The sequence below is a fragment of the Lepus europaeus genome, chromosome 1 (genome assembly GCF_033115175.1).
Source record: "Lepus europaeus isolate LE1 chromosome 1, mLepTim1.pri, whole genome shotgun sequence".
Taxonomy (NCBI): Eukaryota; Metazoa; Chordata; class Mammalia; order Lagomorpha; family Leporidae; genus Lepus; species Lepus europaeus.
The window spans coordinates 21,519,575-21,547,439 of record NC_084827.1 but is presented as its reverse complement, the minus strand read 5'-3'; the positions used below and the strand labels follow the sequence as shown (position 1 = coordinate 21,547,439).

Genomic DNA, 27,865 nt, shown 5'->3' with positions numbered 1-27,865 from the left:
AATCGTGTTACTTTCCAATAAGAATTTTTTCTCACATTCAAAAGTGCACATTCAATAGCCTTAATATTAAGTACAAGCTATAGAAAGTAAAGCATCAAAATCCATAACTGCTCCAGGACAGCTACTTTGCTAGGATGGAAAATAAAATTATTGCCAAGGACATGAATTGAAGTTGAAAAACAGTATCTTAAAGCAACTTAAGATCTGTCATCCTCACTATATTTTAAACTACTGGAGAGCAAGACCACATCTTGTTTATCCCATCAAAACTAAGAGACTGCTATCCCAAAGTAGATACTCAATAAGTGTTACTCATATGGAATTGAAGTAGCCCAGAGCTGGACACATGGTGTACATTCAATACATATTTGTTGATCAACTCTAAGAACCAATGAGCAAACTCAAGTTCATTGAAAGATCAGTGTATTCTCAGCTGTGCTGAGAAAGTGCGGCAAGAGACACCAAGAAAACAAAAAGAGAGTTGTATCATTATTCAGATAGAAAAAGTTAATGTAATGCTGTGACAGGTGCACCAGGAAAAATGTTTAAGTGAATACCTGTGCATTTCTTTATATGACTGTTCCTTTTTCCATGGGATCCTAACTTGCATCCAAAATTCTCCTCCCAAAATTCTGCAAACCACACATTTCTTCGGTTATTGGCAAGAGTTCGGCTTCTAAAATATCGATCAAATCCTATTTTAAAGAAAAAATATTGCTTTAATATCCTTCATAATCAAAACTGAGTACCACCATCACTTTTGAGCAGATATTATATTGTAATCATCGCATAAAAACTCTATATAAGTAGATGATAGATGAAGGAGAGCCTGTCACTCAGAAATGAAGATCCCCTAGAGCAAAAGCTGAGGAAGAGTGGTGGATGGTGTCGCTATCCCCACCACCTACTGCCTGCCTCTAGGGATGAACACATTGGTGCCATCATTATAACCTCTCCTACTCTACAGCACCCAGAGCTCCCTGACCTCATGCTGAATACTGAGTATTTAGAATCCGACTCAGACTTTTTCTAACTCCTCTCTCTCTCTCTCTCTCTCTCTCTCTCTCTCTTCTAGAATGAAATAACAGCTTTCCCATGTTTCTTGAAATTTCTCTTCTGTGTGTTACATTTTCAGTTAATTCAACAGGGCAAAGGGCTAATACAATCTCATGGAGTCATGGGTAATGACTAAAACATCGATTTGCCCAGATAAGCACCCTGTTGAAGGGGGACTGCCTGGAAGTAATGTCACACTCCAAAGGATAATGCTGAAGGTGGGAATTCAGTCACTGCAATGAGCGTTGGGAAAGATACTTGGGAGAAAGACTGTCTTTCAAGAATGATCCAAATCTTTGCATTTATTAATCCAAAGTGTCAGTCCAGCTTTGTGTTGATTGCTTATAAAGCAAGCCCTTTCTTTCCAAGAATGCTAAATCATATCTGCCCAATATATAACAAGCAATACAATAAATAACAATAAGCAAATTTACAGTGAAATTACTGCCATCATGAAAAGATCTAACACTGACTACAAGTTTCAGTATTTAAATAATCTAATAATCACAACATATTCTAAAAATACATCTCAAAAACATTATATATACATTTATACATATTATATATACTGTATGTTATATATACATATCTATTTTACATATATACATATGTTTACATACATGCATATATATAATGTGTTGGGTTAAATAGTTACTATTATGACAATTCTGCCATCAGAGCAAAAATTCTATCCAGAATCATCAATAATGGATGCCTTTCATCATGTTCTAGTACTCTGTCTTTGAGTGTTTGCTGTTTAGTTTTTATTCAACTGGAAAGAAACAAATTCTCTTTGGTGCATCCTTACCATCAATTGAAGCTCTTTTGGGCAAAATTGTCACTGCCCCTTCTGCAATCTCCTCCTGCTGATAGACAGGTGCTATTTTGGATCCCCAACTATCTGAGCCAATCCAGAGAAAATGACCACTTTGGTTTAATTTTTTTGCTGCTTCCAATATCCTCCTATTGAAATAAAAACAAATAAAGCATACACATTACCAAGGAACACCACAATTATGAATGCCACAAGACCAGCTTTATGAAGTTTTCTATACTCAGAAGGTCACTGTTAGACAATTAGTCAATCATTCTAACAGCCTGAATCTTACTGACTTCTAAAGGAAACACGGCAGAGACTTTAACTCCAGCACATGTTAATTAGCCTTGCCCTTAACCCCATTCACATCTTTCTATCATCCTCATTTGTTTCATCTCATTCAGGACCCAGGTTTTACTCTGTAGGTGTTTCAGACTTAGAAACTGCAAGGCTGTCTCAATTACATGCGGAATTTGTAATTCCTGCGAAATCTAAGGTTTTACACTGAACATGAAGTATGTTAAAAATGAATGTGGTTCAATCTGATCCTACAGAGAGCCAAGTAGCCAGCACCTGATGTCATCCTCATTGGCAAACATGATCACTGCTCGAGCATTAGGTGTTTCCAGCAGGCGTTTGATGATTTTTTCAAACTCCCCAGGCCTTGGTTCACGTGGGATTTTCTGTGACTGAGCAATGCAAACACCACCTATTTTTACGGGAAAAAAAAAAAAAAGTGATTCAGAAACAGCCCTTATTTAATTGAACGTTTAATGAGATTAACTACTTACAAAAGCACATGATTCAGTACAGGATACGATTTCTCAAAACATTTGTCATTCCCACCTAATTAAAAGAATACCTGTTTGCTTGCATAACATATGCACAAGTAAGTGACATCAGTGACTTTAATTAATATTTCCTGGATTTGCTTTTTTCCAAACTTAATCTTAGTATAAAGCAAGGTATATAAATGTATGAGTCACGGAAAGAAGAAGGGCTATTTTGATTTATTTAACACAAGCTAAAGGAGAAGTAAGCGAATAAAACACAGGAGTATGTCTTTTAGATGGGACCTGTAGTAAGTAGCAAGGTCCTTTCACTACTTTCATTTATCAGTGGACCTTCTTTAAAGTTAATTTCATTTTATAGCTAATAGCATTGCAGCAGGCTTCTCATGCATCAACATAATGATGTGTTGTTACGAGACAAGTGGTCTTCAAGATTATCTGAAGCACAGGCACATCCCAAAAATGCCAACCCTCAGTTGACGTATGTCTCTACTTTAGAAATCAGAGCGACAGAAATCCAATCTTACTATCATGGGGGAAGGGGGGTTCTTCTTCCGCCTCTCCTCCTAAGACAATGAGAGGCCACAGAGAAAAGTTTACACTGGATCCCTGCCTCTGGGCTGGGTTAGGAGGCGAAAAAAGACGTTTTACCAGTTGTAGTGGAACAGACAAGGCTCGCTGACATTAGAAGAAAGAGCAATATGAACAATAAGTTCCAATTGCATTATGGTTGTTTCAAACAGTCTTTTTGGAGTCAGCAGAGAATTAAATCACCATTTCTAGCTTTGCTTCAGTAAGCAAAGGCATTTTTACTCTCAAACAACTGGCAATACATCTGTCACCAAATTACAGCTGGATGCCATTGGGGTGGACTCTGGCAATGTCTAAGCCAGGAGATGCGTTCCTGTCTGGCAGATAGGCATTCTAATAAATTATGGAATACAGGATATATTATAAAACTGACAGAGTATACCACGCAATGGGTGCACAGAGGAAGGAGTAACCTATGTGCTCCAGAGAGCTGGATTTCAGAAAGCAAATATGCATCCACCTGGGGAGCAAACAGGGACGTTCCTAGGCACATCAAGGGTATGAAGGAACCTAGCTTGACCATGAACTATGGTAGGCATGAACTAGGATTAAGTTTGGAAAGAATGACCAGGCCCAGAATGAGAATGGCTTTGTTAGACATGCCAAACTCTACAATCTAAATGTTCACATGTTGACACTCACTCTCTGTTGCAAGGGTATCAGGAGGTAAAGTGTTTGGAAGATGATTAGATCATAGGCTGGCACCCTTACAAACAGAATTAGTACCCTTATTTGAAAATGAAAATAGCCCAAGGACGGCCCTCACACTGTCTGCCAGGTAAAGACACAGCATAAAGAAAGCTGGAAACCAAGAGGCAGGCCCTCCTCACCAGAATCCAACCATGCTGTCACCCTAATCTTAGACTTCCAAACTCCAGAACTGTGAGGAATGCATTTTAGTGCTTTATAAGCCAACCAGTCTATGGTAATTTGTTACAGCAACTTAGCTGTAACTTACTAAGAAATCAAATAATTTGAATTTTATCCTGAAACAACAGTAACCCATTACAAGTTCCTAAGTAGGAGAAGTGTATGATCAGCTTTATGCTTTAGCAGTAACACTCAGGTAGACACACAAAGAAGAAAGGTCAGGGAGCCAGAACATGCATCTCTATTGTGTGATTGTGTGTGATCAGAACTAACATCTATGGCAGCAATGTGTAACCAGCCTGGGCTAAAGGACAGCAGGCTGATTTTTCTTATATTAGGGAACACTCAAAATCATTCCTGCAACAGCAATATTTTTAGCAACCTTACAATATGTTCTTCAGGGGTAGCAATTGCTCGTACTCCACAGGGCCATGCTGCTGCCTGTAGTTAGCTAGCCTACTTGAACAGTTGTGATGATTGCTTCATTCATTCAGTAAATATTTTATTTGTCAAGTTCCGTGTGGGAACTGTGGACACAATGGTAATGAAATAGACACGGTCTCTGCCTTCAGAAAGTTTATAAATGTGGTGAGTTAAGCCTAACACAAGATATAATAATAATACATAATTATAAGTTATGACAAACCCAATGAGGAAGAGCAAGAAAATTTAATTTTTATTTCTGTTCACTTTATTATTTTAATGCCAGAGAGGCAGATAGAGATAATCCTTCCATCTAATAGTTCACTCCCCAAATGCCCACATTGGTGGGGCTGGGCAACCAAATCATGCATAGCTCTGCAGGGTTACTATACAATCCTGAAAATACTGAACTTCTTCACTAAATGTTAATTTCTCTCCAATCTGCGTGGCCCATAGAGAGGTATCTAATATGAGCACTGTGTCTGTGGCAACCTGGCAGATGAGGGCTGTTAATGTAAACAGCAGCCAATGGACAAAGAGGAGCAGCCAGTGAGGCCACGTGAGAAGTGACTGTAACAGGCAGTGGGACATGATGACCGAGGCAGTGCTTCTGGTGCTAGAACAGAGTGGACGGAGCTAAGGTAGAGCTTCTGAGTTGGAATTAGTGGGGCTCTGTATTGATTTAACATCTATGAGGAAGCAAGGAGAAAACACGACGTCTGACTCCAAGGATTTGACCTTTCTGAGATGTTATGTGATGATGTCGTGAAACAGGCAGGAAGCACAGGAAGATGGGGAGAAGAAAGGAAAGATATTGATTCAGGTCAGCTGTCTTCAAAGTACCCATGGAACAGCAAACTGAAAATGGGTCTTGGGGTAAAGAGAGTCAAGGGAAATGCAATTACAATCTTGTCAGGTGCTGACAAGACTATCCAAAGTCCCTTTTTAATTTTTTTTTAATTATTTAATTTTATTTGGAAGACTGGCAGAGACACAGAGAGAGGGAGAAATCTTTCATCTGCTGGCTTATTCCAAAAATTTCATCAACAGCCAGGACAGGGCCAGGTCAAAGCCAGGAGCTCCATTTGGGTCTCTCCCCAGGGTGGCAGGGATCTAAGTACATGAATCGTGACCTACTGTCTTCTAGGGTGTCCATTAGCAGGAAGCAGGATTAGAAGTAAAAGAGCCAGGTGTTAGAGCCCACCCTTCAATATGAGAGACAGGCACCCTAAGCAGCCACTTAACAACTGAGGCACATGCCTGCCCCAGTAGTTGATGGGTTTAAGTTCATAAGAAAGTGGTTCAAGGTTCTCTGAAAGAAATCACCCACTTTGGAGAGGAGCTGGTGAGTGAGTGATCTCATCTTTTGAGGAAACTTTTGGAACAAAATCCAAATGCAAGTTGAAAACTACATATAATTTATTTTAAAAGGAAAGAAACAAACTGGTAAATGGAAATACCGGCTAACTGCAGAAACACAACACCAAAACTCTAATAGTCTTTAAGGAACAAAAGCAGTTTCAAAATACAACTGCCCTTTTAATTAAGTTGTGATTACTCACACATGCCATTAAGGGCATGGTACATCCGGAGTATCATTCTGAGATGACTACCAACTCCACAGTCGGAGAAATGAAGGTCAGAAAAATTTTATTATGACTTCATCAGATGAGGCAAACAAGCAATCCAGACATGTGGCTGAGTCTGAATTCATTGACTGATTTATTCACTAAGGACCTACTGAGCATTTCTGTTTGTAAAAAGCTGAGTTAGTTTGGTTGGGATTTAATACAATCTAAATCCATCTCCCTTACTTCTGTTTCTTTACCTCACCCTGTATTTGTCAGCCTGGTCAATTTGCAGTTTCCTAGAAAGAGACACTGCACTATTAATTTGTTTCAGCTGAACAAATACTTTGAAAGCACCTGTTCCATGTGGCATTTTGCTATGGGTAGCTTAGGATGTTTTATTGAGTTGTAGACTGATTACTTCTCAAGTGATTGGAGTCAGAAGATTAGGATTCTTTCTTGAGCCCCGAAGCTCATTCACTCTTTCTATCTTCACATCAGTCAAAAAGCCAGACAGTTAATCTATTCATAAGTACTCATGCTCTACTATGTTTCAGGAGCTACAGACATCCAAAGACTGCCTATCCTCAGCAGTATTATAATATAATTGAATGACAAGATGTGTACATAAGAAATGTCAGACAAGAATTTAATAGGTAGCAGTACAACAGCATGCTCTATATCAAAACACAGTAACAAATGAAAAACAAGTCATCCCCAAAATAGGCCCATGACTTCATACGAAGATGACATCATTACACGGTCTTAGAATTTGGTTAAAAAGAAAAAAAGTGAAATTCAGTTAAACATTCAGGCTTAATCAAACTATTTGTTACCATAGTCAGCACCTACTGTTTGTCTTTTTATTTCAAGACAGACTGTGTCTTTATTTAAGCTCTGGGGCTGGGTGAAAGAGGAATCTCCCTTCCTCAGATAATTTGTCCATTACATCTATTTTTCCGTACCTCAGAGATTGCCAATTGTGTACAGTCCAGGAGACACTAGCTTTCCTATTCTTCAGGTATGCCCAGTTCTTCAGGAAATAAGCTTTACAGCTTAGTACTTGGTAAAAAAATGTACAACGGCATTTATACTTGGCATGTTTCTAGAATGTTCTGCCTGCTTTCCTTGCACCTTGTGCAATTTTCTCATTTGATTATGTAAAATAATTAAAAGGTCATTTGTCTAGTTGGACACTTTCTATACACTGTTATTACCAGTGATTGCTGCTTTCCCGTCTTAGTCACTCCATGATATCATCACAACTCCTAATGACAACAGTTCATTAACAATGGAATTACCTCCATACTTCTGAGGAGCAAACTTAAAGATAGGTACCAACAGCTCGCAAGAGGCTGGAACTTGGGTTCCAAGGCAGATCTGACTGTAAGCATAGACTCTATCATCTTGCCTGTGCATAACTGACTATACCTGTAGCTTAATGCTTTAGGGGCTGCAAATGATCTACAACCAAGACAAGGCAAACTTAAAGACTTGTTTGAAAAACCTGGCAAGCTGTCCTTGTAAATCTACCAGTTATACATCAATATAGTGTTGGGTATTAGGAACTTAAAATTCAGACACTCCAGATTCATGTAGATTACAGAACGGACAAACATGTTCGGTGCATAGCCAGTCAACCCTGAAAAGTTTCCAGTTATTTCAGTAGATGCACATCCTCATGAAAACTTCCAAGTCCCTCTTCTTCCACTTCTCTTTTCACTGCAGGAACCATAGCAATTGTCATTTGTTTTGTTACTTATTTTTTCTTTCAACTACCACTCCTCAATTACTGAACCTTGTCTTTCCCATTTACCACCATTCCCCCAACACCTATCTTCTAGCTTTCTACACACAGACTTTTAGCAAATATTTGTTGAGTGAATAAATGCAAAATTTGTGACAGGCACTGCTGGGATAGGAAATATAATGAGACATTCTGGCTTTCAAAGACCTCTTAGCCACCTAGGGAAACAAAGGTGACATGTAAACAAATGTTTAAAAGTCCCGGTCGGGGCACCGATCCTGTCCCGGTTGCCCCTCTTCCAGGCCAGCTCTCTGCGTGGCCAGGGAGTGCAGTGGAGGATGGTCCAAGTGCTTGGGCCCTGCACCCCATGGGAGACCAGGATAAGCACCTGGCTCCTGCCATCGGATCAGCGCGATGTGCAGGTAGCAGCGCGCCTACCGCGGCGGCCATTGGAGGGTGAACCAACGGCAAAAAGGAAGACCTTTCTCTCTGTCTCTCTCTCTCACTATCCACTCTGCCTGTCCAAAAAAAAAAAAAAAAGTGCTATTTAAAAGAAGCAAATATATATATATATATACATATATATATATATATATATATATATAGACTATGGTAATTCAGAAGCTGCTCTAATATGGGGGTCTGCTTCCCAAAACAATTCATCTCAGTGTGCCATGAATTAGAATATCTAGAATATCACCTAGGCCTCCATGTATCCATCTGTAAGGTGGCATTACAATTTATATTTATTGATATGAGACTCATAGGTGATGTCTCAGGCCCAAGAGATGAAAGGGTTTATGCGCTTGTTTGGTAGTGTAGAGAGAGAGTGGTGCAGGGAAAAAAACAGACCTGGTGTCACAAGGTCTGAGATGGGTCCTGGGTGACACTGACCAAGTCTCTGCTTTCTCAGTTTCCTCATCTCATACCTGCCTCCCTGGGATGATTTGAGAATCCAACTAAGGGTAAAGACCTTAGCAAATGTAGCTCCTTGTCATCACTGCTAATAGCAAAAATAATCATAAGCAAACAAGTGTGATCACCACACTACAAGGGGAGACAGTTGATGCTCAGATCTAACACATGGGATTCTCAACAGATCACATTCCTGAGCCCTTTCCCACTGTCAAATATCCCAAAATCTGAGAAGTATTATTTGCTCACTTGCAAATGTCCAAAAAGAAAATGACTGGATTTCACTCCTCCTATTTTGTTGATGACCACAACGTGATCAAGGCAGTTCAAGGTGAAGAATGGGAAAAGTCGCTTATATTCTCCGCCTGACCTCCCAATCCCTACTTCCTTTCCAAAGAAGTCCATAAGTATTTTAAAGATCTGGGATAAAAAAATAAAACTTAATCCTTTAAAAGAAGAGAAGATTACTAAAAAGTATTAACATGTGAAGGATAATCAGCCCTTAAGGCATTCAAGATCTGGCTGAAGAGCCCATGAGAGTATTGTAGGCATGGAAAGCCAAGACACTGTGGCAAAAAAAAAAAAAAAAAAAGACGATGACGACGACCTAAATGAAAGATCTCTGTGAGTGAGATCCCAGTGGAAAGAACAGGGCCATCAAAGAAGGAGGTACCTTTCTCTGAAGGGAGGAGAGAACTTCCACTTTGACTATGACCCTGTCGGAATAAGATAGAAGTCGGCGAACTCAAAAGCCCTCCATAGCCTTGGAAACTCATGACTAGAGCCTAGGGAGATTACTGATGCCATAAACAAGAGTGTCAAATTGTTAAGTCAACAACAGGAGTCACTGTGTACTTACTCTTCATGTGGGATCTGTCCTTAATGTGTTGTCCAATGTGAAGTAATGCTATAATGAGTACTGAAACAGTATTTTACACTTTGTGTTTCTGTGTGGGTGCAAACTGATGAAATCTTTACTTAATATATACTAAATCAATCTTCTCTATATAAAGATAATTGAAAATGAATCTTGATGTGAATGGAATGGGAGAGGGAGCGGGGGATGGGAGGGGTGTGAGTGGGAGGGAAATTATGGGGGGGGGAAGCCATTGTAATCCATAAACTGTACATTGGAAATTTATTTTTACTAAATAAAAAATCTAAAAAAAAATGTGAAGGATGCCAACTATTAAGTAACAGTTGTTGTAGAAACAGCCACATGTTTAGTTTCATTTAAATGTTTGCTATTATTAATTAACAGAGTCAAAGGGTTGAAATAATACTGTTGCAGGTTGGACTCCCCAGAAAGGAGTTTTAAATGCATGGACTTGACTTTGGGCATCTACCCGTCCTATGGGGAATTAAGGAGGAAGCAGGATGGGGTAGAGAAGTTCATCTGGCTGAGGCCCAGCCACAGGCTTCCAGCAGAGTTACAGAAGTCATAACTTCCAGGGAGTTGTGAGGCTAGACTGGCCTTTGGTGTTGCTTTGAAACAGGACACAAATGTCAGACCATTTCCAGCGTGACTGATCCATAGGCTGCCCAGATAGCTGGGCAAGCATTACTTCTGGGTGTGTCTTTCAGAGTGTATCTGGAAGCTATCAGCATTCGAATTGGTGAACTGAATAAACAGATGGTCCTCCTTGATGTAGGCTGGCATCATCCAATCCATCGTGGGCTCGTGTAGAACAAAAAGGTTGGAAAGGTTGAGAAATCTTGGCCTGACTGCGTGAGCTGGAACAATGATCTTCGCCTGCCCTCAGTGCTTCTGGTTCTCACGCCTTTGAACCACACCACTGAGTCTGCAGTTTGTAGACAGAAGATCAAAAGTTTTCCCAGCTTCCATAATTGTGTGGGCCAAGACTTTATAACACATCATTCCATACAGAGAGTTAGATATGGACATACGTGTGTGTGTGTGTAACTGGTTCTGTGTCTCTGCAGAACCCTGACCAATAGAGTCACTGAAGGTGGACCATCCTTAGGTGTGTGAAAGTGGCGTTGGGTGAGGCAGCTCTTTACAGCTGGGGCAATCCCTCAAGAATTGTTCAAAGTTGAAGGTTGTCTACCTGCGACAGTCCCAGGAGCAGGGACAACAAGTCCCCCACTGACCGCAGATATTGAACAGATTCCTCATGCATACCAATTGTAACTTAGAAATAAGGACATTACATCTCTAAGGTGAGAGTGTACGTTACATAATTGATTTTTTCGCTTAATGTTAAAACTCCTCTTGCTCAAAGAGAGGCAATCTACACACAGTACAAAATTGGAATTACAGTCAGCACAGGTAAGAGAATTAGGCCATAAACTCCCTGTTTTTTATTATAAAAGTTTTGTTAAAACAATTTAAAAAGAATAAAGAATTGTGTTTTTAGTTGTTGATTATTTTTAAGACAAAAATCTCTATTAATAATGTAGTAGAAAATAAAAAAAAAAAAAACACTACGGCACCAAGTTCCAACTGTGACAGAAATTGAGGATTAACTTACTATGGTGAAATTACTTAAAAAGCTGTGTATAGAATACTCAATGTAATTTTTAAAGTAACATAACTATTATCCATATCTCTAGCTGGTTCACAATTTCCACCACATTTACATAAATCCGATCAAGGCTCTGGTTGGACAATTGGTTAGATCTACGTGATCAACTTTAACTTGAGGGCACACAAATAAAATTATCATTTTAGCAATCGTTAAGGAGACTAACAACGGCAGTGTTCTAAAATGATTGGTTAAAATTTTATGCAGATCATATGAAATAGCCTCTAATTAATCACATAAAAATGTTATATGGAGTGAGTGTTTTGCCGTGGTTAAGACACTCACATTAGGGCCGGCATTGTGACACAGCAGGTTAAGCTGCTGCCTGCAATGCCGCATCATGTTTGGGCACTCATTCACATCCTGGCTGCTCCACTTCCAATCCAGCTCCCTGCTAATGCACCTGGGAAAGCAGTGGAAGATGACCCAAGTACGTGGTCCCCCGCTGTAAGTAACTCATGTCCTCTGTGGATGGATCACCCCCCTCTTCAGGCTGGGGCTCTCTGGCCTGGTAGCCTTCACAGAGGAAGCCTCCTTCAGGGGTAATGAGGCTTGCTAGGATATTAGTTTCTCCCTGCTGAGCTCAAACCAGCCAACACTGTCTCGAATACTGCACTATGAGTCATTTCAATAAAGGAGATCCAAGGGGAAAAAAGAAGACCCAGATGGAGTTCCTGGCTCCTTGCTTTGGCTATTTGGGGAATGAGCCAACAGGTGGAAAAATCTGTCATTTCTTCTCTAACTCTGCCTTTCACATAAATAAGAAGATCTTATTTAAAAAAAAAATAAAAGACTTGTGTCCTGTATCAGAGTCCCGGGGTCCCATACCCACTTGTCTCTCCTGACTCCAGCTTCTCACTAATGTAGAGCCTGGGAAGCAGCATTGATGGCTCAAACAGTTGGGTTCCTACCCCCCATGCAGGAGGTTTGGATTGTATATCCAGTTCCTGGCATTAGTCTGGCCCATTCCCAACCACTGTAGACATTTGGGGAGTGAACCAGCAGGTGAGAGCTTTCAATGTCTGTCTCTCTCTCAAATTACATATATATATATATATATATATATGTATGTATATATATATATATACACCATTATGTCTATGTGTGTGACATATATACATATTTTTATGAATGTATCTTTAGATAATAGTATTGAGTTAACAAAATGACAAGGTTTTTGTTTGTTTGTTTTATAAGATAACAGAAGCACATGAATTCTCCACCCTAAATACCCTTGGCATCATTTCTTTCCATCTTTCTGGAGACATGAGTAAAACAAAAATTTGGCCTGACATAATTGGTCCTTTAGAGACAGCCAGTACAATTTGTTCTAGGGTTCAAATAAGTGTAATCTCGCCTCTTGTAACAATATTTTCACTTCCTCATGTGGTGTACGTCTGGGACTTAGCAGGAAAGTGCACAACAGGATGAAACTGTAAGTTTGTCAGCTTAAAGTCCACTTCGTGATAGAAAAGATTTATCTCACACATCACTGTAAAGAAAATGTGTTATCTTTACTAACATGAATTTTATAAGTAAAATCACACTTAAATCTGTGTTCATTCTCCTCCCTCTGTTTTATATTTCTTGCCTCTAACAAATGCCATGTGGGGGGTCTGCCTGGTGGCATAGTGGGTAAGGCTCCTGCCTACAGTGCTGGCATCCCATACAGGCACTGGTTCAAGTCCTGGCTGCTCCACTTCCCATCCAGCTCTCTGCTATGGTCTGGGGAAGCAATGGAAGATGGTCCAAGTCCTTGGACCCCTACACCCACATGGGAGACCCAGAGAAGGCTCCTGGCTCTTCGGATCTGTGCAGCTCTGGCCATTGTGGCCAACTGGGGAGTAAACCAGCAGATGGAAGACCCCTGTATCTCTCTGCCTCTGCCTCTCCTACTCTCTGCGTGCAACTCTGACTTACAAGTAAATAAATAAATCTTTTTTTAAAAATGCCATGTGGACACTTACAGGTTCTCTGAAAAGCAATGCATGCACAGGATGATGCATTTGGTAGGAAAGAGGCCTGTGTCCACCCTACTCCCCTACAAGGCCCCTGGAGAGTCATAATAGGGACAATCCTCTAGGAAAAGGACCTGCAAACCTCTGCTGTCCCCATGGGTGCTCTCAGGGAGATGCTGAAGCTCTGGAGGCAGAGCATCTGGGGATGCTCACACAGTCAGTGTCCACACAGGGCTAACTCAGCCACAGCCCCTCACTGAGCCAACAGTCTGCTCAAAGGCACAGGGCGGTACAGTGGTTACTGACGGCTGTGGGTTAAGTGCCCTGGCTCCAATTCCTGACCCTCCTCTTACCAGCTATGTGCTGCTGGGGAAGCCTGTCCCCTGCCCTCAGATGAAGATGGAGGGTATCCTACCATCTTCCAAGTGGGCTATTAAGAAGATATTAGATCGGCCGGTGCCACAGCTCAATAGGCTAATTCTCCGCCACCAGCGCTGGCACACCAGGTTCTAGTCCCGGTCGGGGCTCCAGATTCTGTCCCGGTTGCCCCTCTTCCAGGCCAGCTCTCTGCTGTGGCCCGGGAGTGCAGTGGAGGATGGCCCAAGTGCTTGGGCCCTGCACCCCATGGGAGACTAGGAGAAGCACCTGGCTCCTGGCTTCGGATCAGCACGGTGCGCCAGCTGTAGCGCGCCGGCCATGGCGGCCATTAGAGGCTGAACCAACGGCAAAGGAAGACCTTTCTCTCTGTCTCTCTCTTTCACTGTCCACTCTGTCAACAAAAAAAGACATTAAATCACTGCTTAGCAGATTGTTTCTTTCCTCAGAAATCACATAAGTTGTGAATTGCTTAAAGAACTAAGTATCTCTCTAGAAATACACCAAAAAATTATTTTCTTTAGGGCCAAAACAGAAAAATTGATAAACCCCAAATAGAAATAGTAACTCCATTTTTTGGAGTAGTAATCACCCACAGCCTCACTTCTAGAACCCCTCACGCTGAAATGGACACAAAATAATGACCCTCCCTAGAGAATCCAGGCACTGAGACAATGAGTCTGCCGCAGACAGTTCTATTAGAAGGGAAACGCATTGCCCCACAGGCTGGAACTGAATTCCTGATGGGCCACCTCCTTCCATTCCTGAGAAGTGGAAGACAAGGATATAGTAAGTGGGAAAGAAGCAAGTAAGAAATATAAAAGAAGAAAAATAGGTGAGAAGAGACATGGTGCATCGGCAGAAGAAGAACCCAGGCCAGAGTAGAAAGCGGGACATGAGAGCAGCCCACCCAGCCCAGAAGGAGAGACTACCCAGCCCAGAAAGAGTATCTACAGAAGTAGGGGGGAAAAAGAAAAAGAAAGTTCTGCAGGGTCAAAACAGCTAATGTGCGCTTTGGAATTTGGGATTAGCTTTAAATAAATTTATTTATTTGTTTTTGAAGATGTATTTATATATGTGAAAGGCGGAGTGACAGAGATCACCAGAGAGAGGAAGAGATCTTCCATCTGCTGGTTCACTCCCCAAATGGCAGCAAAGCCAGAGCTGGGCCAGGCTGAAGTGAGAAGGCAGGAAACCCATCCTAGTCTCCCACGTGGGTGTCAGGGATCCAAGTCCTTGAGCCATCTCCAGCTGCTTTCCTGGGTGCAACAGCAGGGAAGTAGATCAGATGCAAACCAGTACTCAGGTATGGGGAGCCAAAGTCATAGGCGGCTTAACCTGCTGCACCATCCCCAAGTAAATGTGATTAATGTGTTCTGTCCAGTTGTGTTTATGTGGATTATTTTTAGAGAGTATTTTGGGATTCTTTTCATTTGATCTGTTTGTTTTTACTGTTCCCAGACACTGAGGACAGCAAAACAGCAGGAAGGGCTCAGCTAACTCTAGTGCACAAATGCGCAGCAGAAGCCTCCTTCACAGAAAAGATTCTGTTTTTCCAGCCCATTGCCTGGGAAACCATCATGTCAAATACAGTGTTGGGATCAAAGTGATCACTGCTTCAATTTATTACCCATTCTGGATGAAATATAATCTTGCATTGTACTTTGAATTAAGCCCATTTCAGAATTAGTGATTCAGGTAGGAATTCATCACTGTCTCCAATTAAGTTATTAGGGGATGAGGGATGCCATTCATGGTATCTTTCCTTTTTTAGTTATTTAATATTATTTATGCAACTACTTAATGGCAGATGCTTTTAATATACAAAGTGACATCAGTGAACAATATAAAGAAGGCTTCTAACTTCACAGAGCTCATAAACTTGTGTATCTCTGGGGTCTAGTGGAGCCTAAAGCCTGAAGCTATTCATTGGATGTGTGATGGATAAGTACATAAGTTAGAGGTACCTCCTTTGTGATTCAAAGTTCCTTCAAGATGGTTTTGATTACAAAGTGGATTATAATGTAAGTTTATTTGAGTACAAAAATATTTCAAAATCCATGCATATAAAGCATCTTCAAAAAATTCATGGAAATGTGTTATGAAAAAATTATGCATAGATGCCTTGCAACAAAATAAACTTATCTTTTAATAGCATTTTCTATGAATTTTTGAAGCACCATCACATTGTGGAATAATGTAATAAATAGATAAGCATATCCATGTGTTAAAATCACTATCATTCAGAAAAAAGGAAAGCATCTTAGTATCCTTGCTAGCATATGGACAGAGCACAAAGTCATTCTCAAGTACCTTCTGCACATTGGCAACTTGCAACAGTATCTCAACAGCAGCCATCAGAACTTACAAAGCATGAGCACTCTTACTCAACACCAAGTAATACCTCATTCTATTTATGACCATTATCCGAATTCTGCATGTATTCCCATCAGCGGTGTTTGCTCAAACCAGCACTTTAACAGATACTCACAGTGCTGAATTCTTGATTTAAGGAACAAAGAACTGACAGCAGAAAGATTATTGTTTCATACTATTTTGGCAAAATATCCTGTCAGAGCAATATACAGCAGTGAACTAAGAATTGGACTTCAAACAACAAAAATAGGCACACAAACCATTTAAAAGCTGTCTTTCATGTAAATTCAAGTTATAGTATAATTCTAAGTAATAAAAGGGCATTTTTTCATAGCAATATTTGATCTATGTGTTTGGCATCTAAAAAGAATAAAAATACACTGTATATTTAACTTCTTGGATTCCAATAGTACTCAAAAGAGAAGAGAGGGAGAAGACATGTCTTACATAGCAAGCCATCTTGCACTTTAGTTGTTTAAAGGAATTCTGTTAAAGTAAAGTTCATTCTAGATTTTAATCAAAATAGAAGACAGTAGCTTGGGATGCAAGATCCCAACACACACACACACATACACACAGACACACAGACACACACACACAGAAAAATTAAATATATTGTTTTTCCTTAATCAAAGATACTTTTTAGGACAAATAAAAACAAAAAATGCATTTAAATGGAAAATGGCCCACTATGTTTAAATATCTCCCTTCTGCCTCATGATGTGTCAGTGCTATTGGGTAAGTAAGGTAGACATTGTAAACCTTTTTACATTGAAAAAACTGTCTTCAAGATCACACAATTAGCAAGAGATAAATGCAGACCTCACGAACCTAAATCTAATAGCCAGGTAAACTCATTGTACTTTGCAATTGTATCTCAATAATTGTCTCCTCAATACATATAATTAAATACAGCATCAGCAGGCAGGCAAGGTAGTATCATCAAAATGAGAATGCCAAAGTTTTATGTCATCTGGGATGAAGAGTTTAGTAAAATACTCAGATTTTGTCCAGGTTGAAAAGAAATTTCATTCACTAATATGCTCCTGAAATAGTAGCCTTTTCCCCTACAAACCCAGGCATGCCCACCAGCACCTACAGTTCATTAACTGAGCTCTTTCTACATGCTGATTATCCTACTGACATTTGAAGTTACAGAAATGAAAATGACACAGTCCTTAGTCTTAAGGAGTCCACATTGAACAACAAGATGTAAACAAGTGCAGTATTACAAGTTGATGGGGGAAATACCATAATATGGGGTAGGATGGGGATATGGAACCAGGAAAATGAAATCTGGTAACAGTAGGATTCACTGGTTCCTGCCAGTGGCCTTGGAAATACAGGGTCAGAGAAGCATAAAATGCATTTGGCATATGTGCATTGATATGCACCAGTATCAAGAAGTCAGGCACCCTTTCAGAAGTGGGCTTATGATTGATGTAGCTAGCCAGAAAACAAACAAAAAAAGCATTTTAATATCACTTTTTTATTTTTCATTTATTTAAAAGGTGGAGAAATAGACACAGACAGATATCCCATCTCTTGGTTCACCCTCCAAATGCTGGCAATAGCCAGGGCTTGGCCAATTGGAACCCAGGAGTTGGAAACTCCCACATGGGAGGTAGGGACCCAGCCATGTGAGCCATCACCTGCTGCTTCCCAGGGTACGTATTAGCATGAAGCTGGAATCAGGATCAGAGCCTGGACTCTAATTCAGGCACTCTATTACAGGATGTGGGTGTCCCAAGAAAAGCCTTAACCACTACACCAAAACCCACCCCCAAAGTATGTTCCTACCATGTACTACCAGGTGGATAGCATTTCCCATGAAAATATGATGGTCATTAATACTTTAAATATTATGGAATGAATTTTCTGCATTTGTGCATAAAAAAGGGGGAATTAATCTCACATTCCAATACTATGAAACATACAACATATCTTAGGGTGAAAGAAACATGGAAAAAATATAAAATAACCACTAAAATGGCCACCTGAAGGTGAAGTAGAAATGGGTCAATCCTAAGAATCAAAGATTTCAGCTGGGCTCAATAAATTTTAATTGCAATTAAAACAGCTATCTATACAGGATTATTTATTTCAACGTTAAAACATGACTGAACTTGTGAACACAGTTTCTTTTAAAATTTATTTCTATTATGGAAAATCTGAAAGTATGCAAGGCAGATAAAAATAGTATCAGTTAGGGATTCATCATCAAACAATCTTTTACTGAAACCAAGAAACTTTTACATCCTAAATGTTACAGGAAATGTAGCAGGTGTGCTATAATATTGTGCATTAAATTATATTGTTTATCTAAAGAGGTTCTTAGAAAAGAACATTTAGCTTTCAATGTCATCCAAGCAAAAATGAAAACTTATCAGAACTGCAAATGACAAGAGGATAACAATTTGTTACCTCATAAATTTCTGCAATCCCATTTCTACCATTTTTATTCATGCAGTGATCCCCAGGTAAAACCCATTCTCCTTACAAACACATCATAATATCACCATAAATAGCATGTGAATATTTAAAAATGAAAAGCAGTTTGGACTATGGCAGAAAAGTCCTGAAATACAAGCAGCACAACAGAAACACCAGCTGTATCATGATCACAAGTTCCCAGGTGACATGAGTGACATCCTGGTTTCACCTCCTCATCCTTGCCATGGAGCATGTCTGTGACCCTGCTGCACGACTCCCAGTAAGATAGGTAACGATTCTGCCATCACTTTCTTCCTTACTAACAGGGGTGCTCAGAGGATGACCTTTAAATTCCTATGAATTTTGCCATTTTGTGTTTCTATGAACACATCACATACACTGTTTCCCATGAATACTGCAAATTATATAAGTTCTAATATGGGAATAGAACATTATGTGAAATGTAATAAATCACTCTTTTAAAAGTCTACAAGAGAAAAGCTACAGAGTACATAACAAAACTTGTCCAATTCAAAATCCTGGCTTCGTGAGTCAGAGCATGACTGGATAACTTAAAACCTAATTTTTACAAAAGCCTTAGAAGCTTGGTTTAATAAAAATGCAAGGACCGTGGGAGACAGGGTGTTGATGGAGACATCTTCATGTTAGTTGCTCACTGATGGCTTTCATTTCACTAATGAATAACGATCTTCTTTCTTCTCTCATCTGTTAATTTCCCTTTCATGAGTCTTTATCCTACCCCTTTCCTTTTCTCTCTGTCCTTTTCTCACTCTGCCTTTTCCCCTTTCAAAAACCTGAGTGTGGTGGCCAGTCACCCGACACAGCACCCTTCTGACTATTTTTGTTCTGTTACCTCAATGTGCTAGTGTTTGGAAGTGGGGCATTTAGGAAGTAATCAGGTTTAGATGAACTCACAAAAATGGAGCTCCATGATAGGATTTGTATGCTACTAGGAAGAGATTAGGGTAGCCATTCTCTCTCCCTACTCCTCCCCCACCCACCATGAGGATAGAGTGAGAAGGTAGAAATCTTCAAGCCAGGAAGAGGGCCCTCCCCAGTAACCTGTCCATGCTGGCATCCCGATCAAGGCATTCCCAGCCTTATGAGAAGTAAATGTCTGCTTCAGACATTTTTCTACTGATTTAGACTCTCTACTCCTTCCAGACACCCAACTAAATTGTCAAGTATAAAGAAAGGGGGACTAAATAGAAAAGAAATGCCATCAGTGTTTTGAAAGCTTGAAAGCAATGATCAAGCCATAATTGACTAACCAGAGTAGAAAAAATACTGTAACAAGAGCCCACAGAAGTGAGGATGAGGCTGATGCCAAGAGCAATCAATCAGTGGCTCCATTGAACACCAGGGAGGTCCCAGAACTGGAGGTACCAGAGACTCAGGAAGGCGGGGTTGGAAATGGAATCAGTTGGCAATCCTTGTACATCCCTCTCCCTGACTCCAGGGCCTCTGCACTGAAGATCAGAGGGTCACTTAGAGGAGGGGATAAAGTCCAGGACATGAGACACAGCTGAGAGGAAATGCTACAAGTTTCCCTACAATCAAAGTCTGCTTCCTGAATGGGAGTCTCTGGTCCCTTTCCCTGTTTAGTACCCAGGGTGCAGCAGCCCAGATTACACCCCTCCCCTCCCATGCAGGACATGGAAAAAGATTTCCTACAGAAACCAGCCCAAGGATAAGGACCCACCAATGCTCATATGACGTCTCCCAACTGAACAGCCAGGTCCACCTGCCCACACGAAAGCTCAGCTCACTGGTCAATGACCTTGTCCACACTTCCAAAGCTTCCAGACAGCATGTGAGCACCTCACTCTCAAGGTCACACCACACATTTAAGAAGAGCCTTTATTTTGAAAGCCAGAAACCAAGACAAACAGAAGAAATGAACTCAAAGGACACAGAAATAAGATGTAAGTAGGAGGTGCCTTCAAGAATATTAATGTCCTCGGTGAAAACATTGTGTCCATGCAGGAAGAACAGGAGGAACAACAACAACAACAACAACAAAAGGAGGGTTCAGAGAACATGAAGGAGTTCCCAGAAATTAAAAAGGATAAGGAAGAAGGAATATCTCAGTAAATAGGAGAAAAAGCTGAGAACACGTTTTAGAGAGTGAAACATAAAAAATCAACATGAAATTAGAGGAGTCTTCCAGGAGGTTCAACATGCACATTTTGAAGTTCCAAAAAGAGAAAATAAAGGAGAGGTCATATGTAAGATATAAAGCCTATGTATTTTTAAGGGCTGGAACATGAATTGCTGAATAGAAAACACTTATCAAATGAGAGAAAGAGATAAAAGAGAGGGGGTAAATGGAGGGAGATGGGAAATGGAGAAAAACCCACTTTAGCATAATATTGCAAAATATTTTAGAGTGGAAAAAAATTACAGGAAAAGGACTCGGGCTCCAAAAGCCTCAATGGCAACACTTTTCATCAGTAGAAAATAGAGCAACACCTTCAACACTACAAGGAAAGACAGGTTTGATTCTAGGTGAGCAGAAAGCCTGACAAATGGAATCAAGTCATGTGTGGGTAGAATAAACTATTTTGACTATGTGCAAATCTCTAAAAAAATGTTTACCCCCCCCCCCTCCCATGCACCCTTTTAAACAAACTTCTGAAGAATGGATTTCAGCCAAACAAGGAAAGAAAGAAGAAGAAGAGCCAGAGACCAGAGAACAGAGAGTCTAACACGGGAGATGCAAAGAGATACCTTCCAGTGTGGTGAAGGGAGGTCAGTTAACAGCCATGCAACTGGTCTACACATCTTCCTGTCCTGATGAGGGCAGAAACACGGGACAAAAGTGTCACCAAGCAGAAAGGAAACGTAACCAACGGGGTGCTGAATGTGTTTGGATGTACTGAAAGGATATATGCAGGTCTGCCGGAGTTGAGGATGAATTAACAATGTATAGATAGAAAACCAGCCATATGACAAAGCAAGAAATGATTAATTCCAGGAAAAACCAAGTGTTGTATAAAAAGAGAAATGAGGGGGGTGGAATTCAGCAGATTGATGAAGACACAACTGGGATGCCTACATCCATGTCAGAGGGCCTGGTTCAAGACCCAGCTCTGCTTCCCAGTCCAGCTTCCTGCTAATAATGTTCCTGCTAATGGCCTGGGGAGCAGCGGCCCATGTGGGAGCTCCTGGCTTTGGATTGGCCCAGCTTGTCTGTTGTGGTGATTTGGAGAGAGAACCAGCAGATGAAAGAGCTCTGTCTCTGTGACTTTTAAATAAAAGTAAACACTTAAAAAAAAATCTAAAAGAAATATTTCAGTATGCTGTCTAGATAAACTATAACACACTGTGCACCATCAGGGTAACAAACACCGAATATTAGTTAAACCAAACTTGTGAAAATCCTCCTGAGGATTTATTTTAGGGGTGGGAGCAGCAATGTGTTCATGTGCACACGTATGTGCACTCTGAATTACGTGGCGGTAAGTCATCATCTTCCATAGCAAAAGACAATAAAAATGAAAGCTGAAAAATCAAATAACAGCAACATAAACACAACCTGTGGAAATGTGGAACCAAATACCTTAAAAACAGCCAAAAGAGCTAACGTGATACGACTTGGGTAAAATACATGTTTGGGGTGCTGTTTCTTTAAGTCACAAAGACAAAGGGAAAATGTTTAGGGGTGACAGGGTGAGTTTAATCCTGTGTGTCGGGGAAGCCCCTTCTGTACCTCTATATCTGTGTACAAACTTGTTTGTATGGATCATGTAAAAGAAGCCTGTTTCATGTTTTTACTGGCTAAAATAAGAAGGGAACCACATGACAATCCAAGCTGCCAGGGTTGAAAGTATCAGCTTTTTCATGCTGGTCAATGCTAATCTGCTCATAAGTCAGTCATTTCATATCCAAACTCCAAAAATTCTTTTCAGACACATCAGTGACTGGTTTTAATGACATAAAAGACTTATCATTTAAAAAAAAAACAACAGTATATCATCTGGGTAATATTTGCAGTGCAATATAATAATTGTTATGATAAAGAAAATAAATGTTCTCTCACATAAACACATTATCATCACCCAGGTAATCTTATTTAAGCCTTTCATGAGCCACAAAGCCATGAAAATTTGTGGGCTCCAGGAGAGAGGGAATGCATGAGAACCCAATGTGGGTATCTGCAGCCAGGTGTGGAGTGGAGGACATTCTAGCACTCTAAGCAAAGAGGCGAGTGAGCTCAGAACTCTGACAAGTGTTCAGCGGCATTTCACCAGAGAAGAGAGCAACATAGGAAATACACCAATGGCTGCCACCTAAACCCCTCCAGACAGAGTTTGAAATCCAGGCAACGGGGCTTTTTAGGAAGAGAAGGTTTGAACGCGTTTCCTAGTGAAAATTTAGTGAAGTCATTCAGACTGAAGCTGGATGAATCCTCTGTAAGAAACATTAATCGGTGATCTGAACACATCTACATGTATTTTTAAAATAAATAGTATACACGGAGGCACTGGGAATTAATGAAATCACAGTGGCTTGCAGTGATTTCTTTCCCCAATGTAAATGGGTGAACCTCCCTCTGGAATACATGGGAGGGCCCCTGTCACTCAGCACCCACACAGGAGACATCAGCAACAAGGTGACATGTCCCACGCCATGCACGGCACCAGGAAGGGAGACAAAAGGCAAGATCCTGATTGTCAGAGAATACAGGATCCAAGTGATGAAAGCAATTAAAGGAGCTGCATTCATATGGCGTTCATTCATTTTAATACTAAGAAACAAACATTCACTTGAAATCTCAGGAACTTTTTATCACTACTTGGGCATAAAATTGGAAACAGTCATGTCACTCAAAAAGGCTATGTAATCCCACTGGATCTCAGGGGGTCCCAGATACAGGACCCCTGTGAAATCAGGTTATCCCACTGTCTTTTAATTTATTTATTTGAAAGAGTTACAAAGAGAGGGAGGTCTTCCATCCACTCCCCAAATGGCCACACCGGCCAGAGCTGAGCTAAGCTGATCCAAAGCCAGTGGCCAGGAGCTTCTTCTGGGTCTCCCACATGGGAGTAGGGGTCTATGCACTTGGGCCATCTTCCACTGCTTTCCCAGGCACACTTGCAGACAGCTGGATGGGAAGTAGAGCAGCAAGGACTTGAACCTGTGCTCATACAGGATGCTGCCGCTGCAGACTGGGGCTTTAACCCACTGAGCCACAGCGTCAGCCCCTCATTGTCTAATAACAGGCTTTGTCACCTTCATATCCACAGTCCTCACAACGATGACACTGTCTTTCTTTTTCTTCCTTCTTTTTCCCCTCTTTCTTCATTCTTAGGAGAATAGTAGTAATCATCTAAGATTGTTGGTGGTACCAGTAAGAACAAGACCCTGGGGCAGGCATTTGGCACAAGGGTTAAGAGTCCACTTGGGATGCCCATTCCCATACCAAAGAGCCTGGGTACAATCCCTGGCTCCTCCACTTCCAATTCAGCTTTCTGCTACTGTGAAATCTGGGAGAGTAGGTGATAGCTTAAACACTTGGGTCCCTGCCATCCCCATGGGAAACTCGGATGGCATTCAGGGCTCCTGGTTTTGGCCTGCCACTGGCACAGCCCTGGCTGTTGTGAGAATTCAGAAAGTGAACCAGTAGATGGAAAATCTCTGTCTCTGGTGTCTATGTTTTCCTGCCTTCGAGGTAAATAGGGGTGGGAGAGAGGGTAGGGTGGAAAATATAACTATGTTCCTAAATCTATATAATGAAAGGCTGTATAAAGAAAGGCATGAAATTTGTTTACATTAATTTTTTTTAAAAAAAGATAAATTATGACATTGTAAAAAGAAGCAGTTTCTTCTGGTGTTGTTTATAGGGCTGGTTAAGCCAGCATCCCATACTGGGTGCCAGTTCAAGTCCCAGCCACACTACTTCTCTGCTAATGATCCTAGGAAAGCAATGGAAGATGGCAGAAATACTTGGGCCCCTGCACCCACGTGGGAATCCCACATGGAGTTCCAGGTTCCTGGCTTCAGCTTCGCCATTGCAGTGATTTGAGGAGTAAACCATTGGATGGAAGATCTCTCTCTCTCCCTCTCTTCCTCCATCCCTGTCTGTAAGTCTTTCAAATAAATAAAAATAAATCTTAAAAAAAAAGACTTCGGCTCTTTACCAGGCTATAATTGGACACAGTACTGTATCCAGGAAAATAACGGGAATGGAATTCTCTCAGAGCTCACATTTATCCAGAAGCTTAATGAAGAAAAAGAGGCGGAAATAGGTCACTGCACTTCATAAAGGCCAAATCTGCAGCCAAAAAAAATACTACTTCACAGGGCACCAGGAAATTATGTCTGTAGCAAAAGCCCATGGGACTCGGGCTGCAGGACTGCAACGCCTGTGAATGGAAGAAAGCAGGCAGAGAGAACGGAAGGGAAGAGAAATGGCGGCAGCCCTGGAGGAAGTGGAGGGGGTTCCTACCAACTCCAGGCTGTGCCTCACGGGAGGGAGCAGGACCTTGCTAACAGGGATTCTTCTCCCCACTTCCCATCGATTATTACGAAACATGAACAACTATCAAAAACAGCACTTGGTTAATCATCTTGAGAACCCATAACACATATTTCTCCTACTTTTCCGCACGATGGTGAGCATTCAGTTTCTTTTTGAGTGGGTGACAGAGCACAACATGGACATAAAACTGTGAAAAATTAAATAGCTCAAAAAGTGTGGGTGGGCTCCTGTGAAGTTTGTGCTGAATGAATTTTTTGAAAGCAGAATGCAGTACTCGAACGGCGGCACATGTGTTCTATTATTAAATATCTCACTCTTCTAAATTGGGAAAGATAACAACAAGCCATCTTGTGGGAAAGCTGAGGAGTAAAACAATACAACTCTGAAGGCAAATTAAAACTTTGGTAATTTTTATTTTTATAATGGTTAAAAAACATCTTTGTGGCATCATAGCAGTGAAAGAAACTTTAAAGACACAGTAGAAAAGAGTTCTCTGCAATCTTATAACACTAAAAAGATGACTGATTTAATCTATCATTTAAATACGTAATTCTGTTCTTAATGTGCGTATGCTTTTTGTGTTTAGCTTCCCACTAAGCATTGTATCACTGGTATTCTTCCGTGTTATTACAAGATAAGCACAGAATGAACACTCAATTTTGAGCAATTTGATGTGGTTTAAACCTTAGTAACCTATTCCCTTGACGAGTCCTATAGTCATTTTCTTAGCTAGCCAGTCTTCCATGGAATGGATACAGCCAGTTTTCCTTACTCTTCTCCTTGTTCTTGGATATTTAGGTCATGAACAAGAGTTCACTGGTCCACATACCACTGGGACAGACAGTTGCCTTTCTTACATCCCTTTTCCATATCCTTGATACGACTTCATGCCAGCGTGAACATATTTATACCTTTTGGTACATAGTACAAAATTGTTTTCTGAAAGCTTTATACTAATTTATATTGTTACTAGCAATACAGAATTATATAACATTCTGCCATGAGTGAATATTGTTTAATGTTTCTCTAATGTAATATTTGTAAAATGATAGCTCACTGTACAATATAAATGCAAAATGTTGGCTTTATTATTAGCAGAAGCCATCATGAATCTTCCAAGTCAATAAAATTTTCAATTATTAAATCTGTAAAGGACTATAGATATCATTTAGTCTAGTCTTTCACCCAGAGAAAAATTGTTGTAGGAGTATCTCCAACGGAAACCTGGCAATTATCCTAGGCTACTGTTTAATCGCCCTCATTCAATGCGTTACTAATTTCAAACCCCAAATTCCTCTTAAGCCTGCCCCACCCTTCACTGAGGGCCCTGCCATGGCCTTGGTTCAAGCCCTCCTATCCCTCACCTGGATTCTCAAAATAACCTCTCATCCTGCGTTTCCGCCTCCAGTGCAATACTTGGCAGTGCCTGTGGTAGACCTATTAATCTGTCGGTGAATATTACTGCTCCGCTTCAGTACATCATATCATGCCTTTTATTTTTCAGGATAAAATCTGAACTTCATGGCACAGTATACAGGGCTCTCCATAAATTAGTTTAGCCTTTCCTCTTGTCTCACACCATTAACTCCACACTGGTTCAATAGCCACAAAGATCATACTATTAACTGTCTTCATCTGGCCTTGTCCTGCAAGGCTCATCTCCAATGCCTTACTCTTCAGGAAGGTTTTCCTAACCCCACAGTCTCCCAGAGAGTCATCCGGTCATTCCTAGCTCCATAGTACAGATTAGAAACCTCTAATCAGGGTATATGCTCCACTGTATGATGTTGTTTACTTAGCTGCTAATCTTCCCAGCTATCCTGTTGACTCCTCAAAGTTAAAGACGTGTCTTTAGTTCCACTCCTCAGAGCCCTGCAAAGAATATGCTCTTCATGGTGATAAATCCTCATATACTGGACTAACAAACTGATCAGTCTCTGTTCAAACGTCTTCCAGTGATAACACCTCACCAAACATTCCCTCCAGTTTGTGACCTTAAAAAGTGAGTGTGCTGCTTTTAAATTTCTGCCACCCCTGACTAAGCACATGGTCTGCTGGAACATACAGGACACTGTTAGAGTATTCAGGGGCCTGAACGCTGGTCATCTTGGGTGACTTCCTAAATAGAAATACTGGCCACCATTGTGACATTACATTGACTATGAAAGTCTACGCCACTGGTAGACAAAGAAATATGGTGGGGAAGGGTGAAGAATTAAGAGAAAAGAAGAGTGAATACTTTTAAATAAAAACATAGTACTCAAGGATGAAACAGAACCTCAGGTCCATTCTGGCTGTCTCAGAGAATCAGGGAATTCTCCTTCCAGTCACCAAAGGCTCTCCAAAGAAAGCAAGTCCAGGGGCAGGCTGCCTGGGGGCAAAGGTGTTGAGGCAGGCAATGGGCTCTGACAGCTACATGCACACATATTCAGTACGGAAAAACGAGTTGAAGCAAGAGAAAGGGAGTAAAGAGGGAACAAGTGTATTTGCGCACAGTAAAGAAATAAGCAAGAAGATGGAGAGGAAGAGACATACCACAATTATTCTACAAGCATGAAGAAAAGATTTAAAAGAGTACAATAAAGGTGATTACTAGGGACTCATTCATGAAGGAATGCCACCTTTTCTAGTCTCCCCTGAAGAACTTTGTTTATTATGGGCATGTTCTACAGTTGTACTGTCTGATATGGTAGGCACTAGCAATGTGTGGCCATTGAGTCTATGTCTAAGGCTAGAGTGACTAAGAAACTGAGTTTGTAATGCTTTTTGATCTAATTTTGAAGAACCACATGTGGCTAGTACCCACCATTGGTGGCAGAGTTCTGTAATTATGTAGGATTTCAAAAGTCAAGGAAATAAATTCAAGCAAGAGAGGGACTTAAGGGACAAGCTTA

At 40.7% G+C, this 27,865-nt stretch overlaps 1 protein-coding gene across 1 annotated transcript in view; it reads right to left on the bottom strand.

The window, feature by feature from the left end:
• Nucleotides 1–27,865, bottom strand: part of GRM8 (glutamate metabotropic receptor 8) — a 930,207-nt gene that overhangs the window by 541,336 nt on the left and 361,006 nt on the right. Inside the window, exons 3-5 of the mRNA XM_062198428.1 lie at nt 2,447–2,582; nt 1,865–2,019; nt 558–695 (exon numbers count right to left, since the gene is read on the bottom strand). Of these exons, the coding sequence (XP_062054412.1) occupies nt 558–695; nt 1,865–2,019; nt 2,447–2,582 (429 nt within the window). The remainder of the gene's footprint in view (nt 1–557; nt 696–1,864; nt 2,020–2,446; nt 2,583–27,865) is intronic.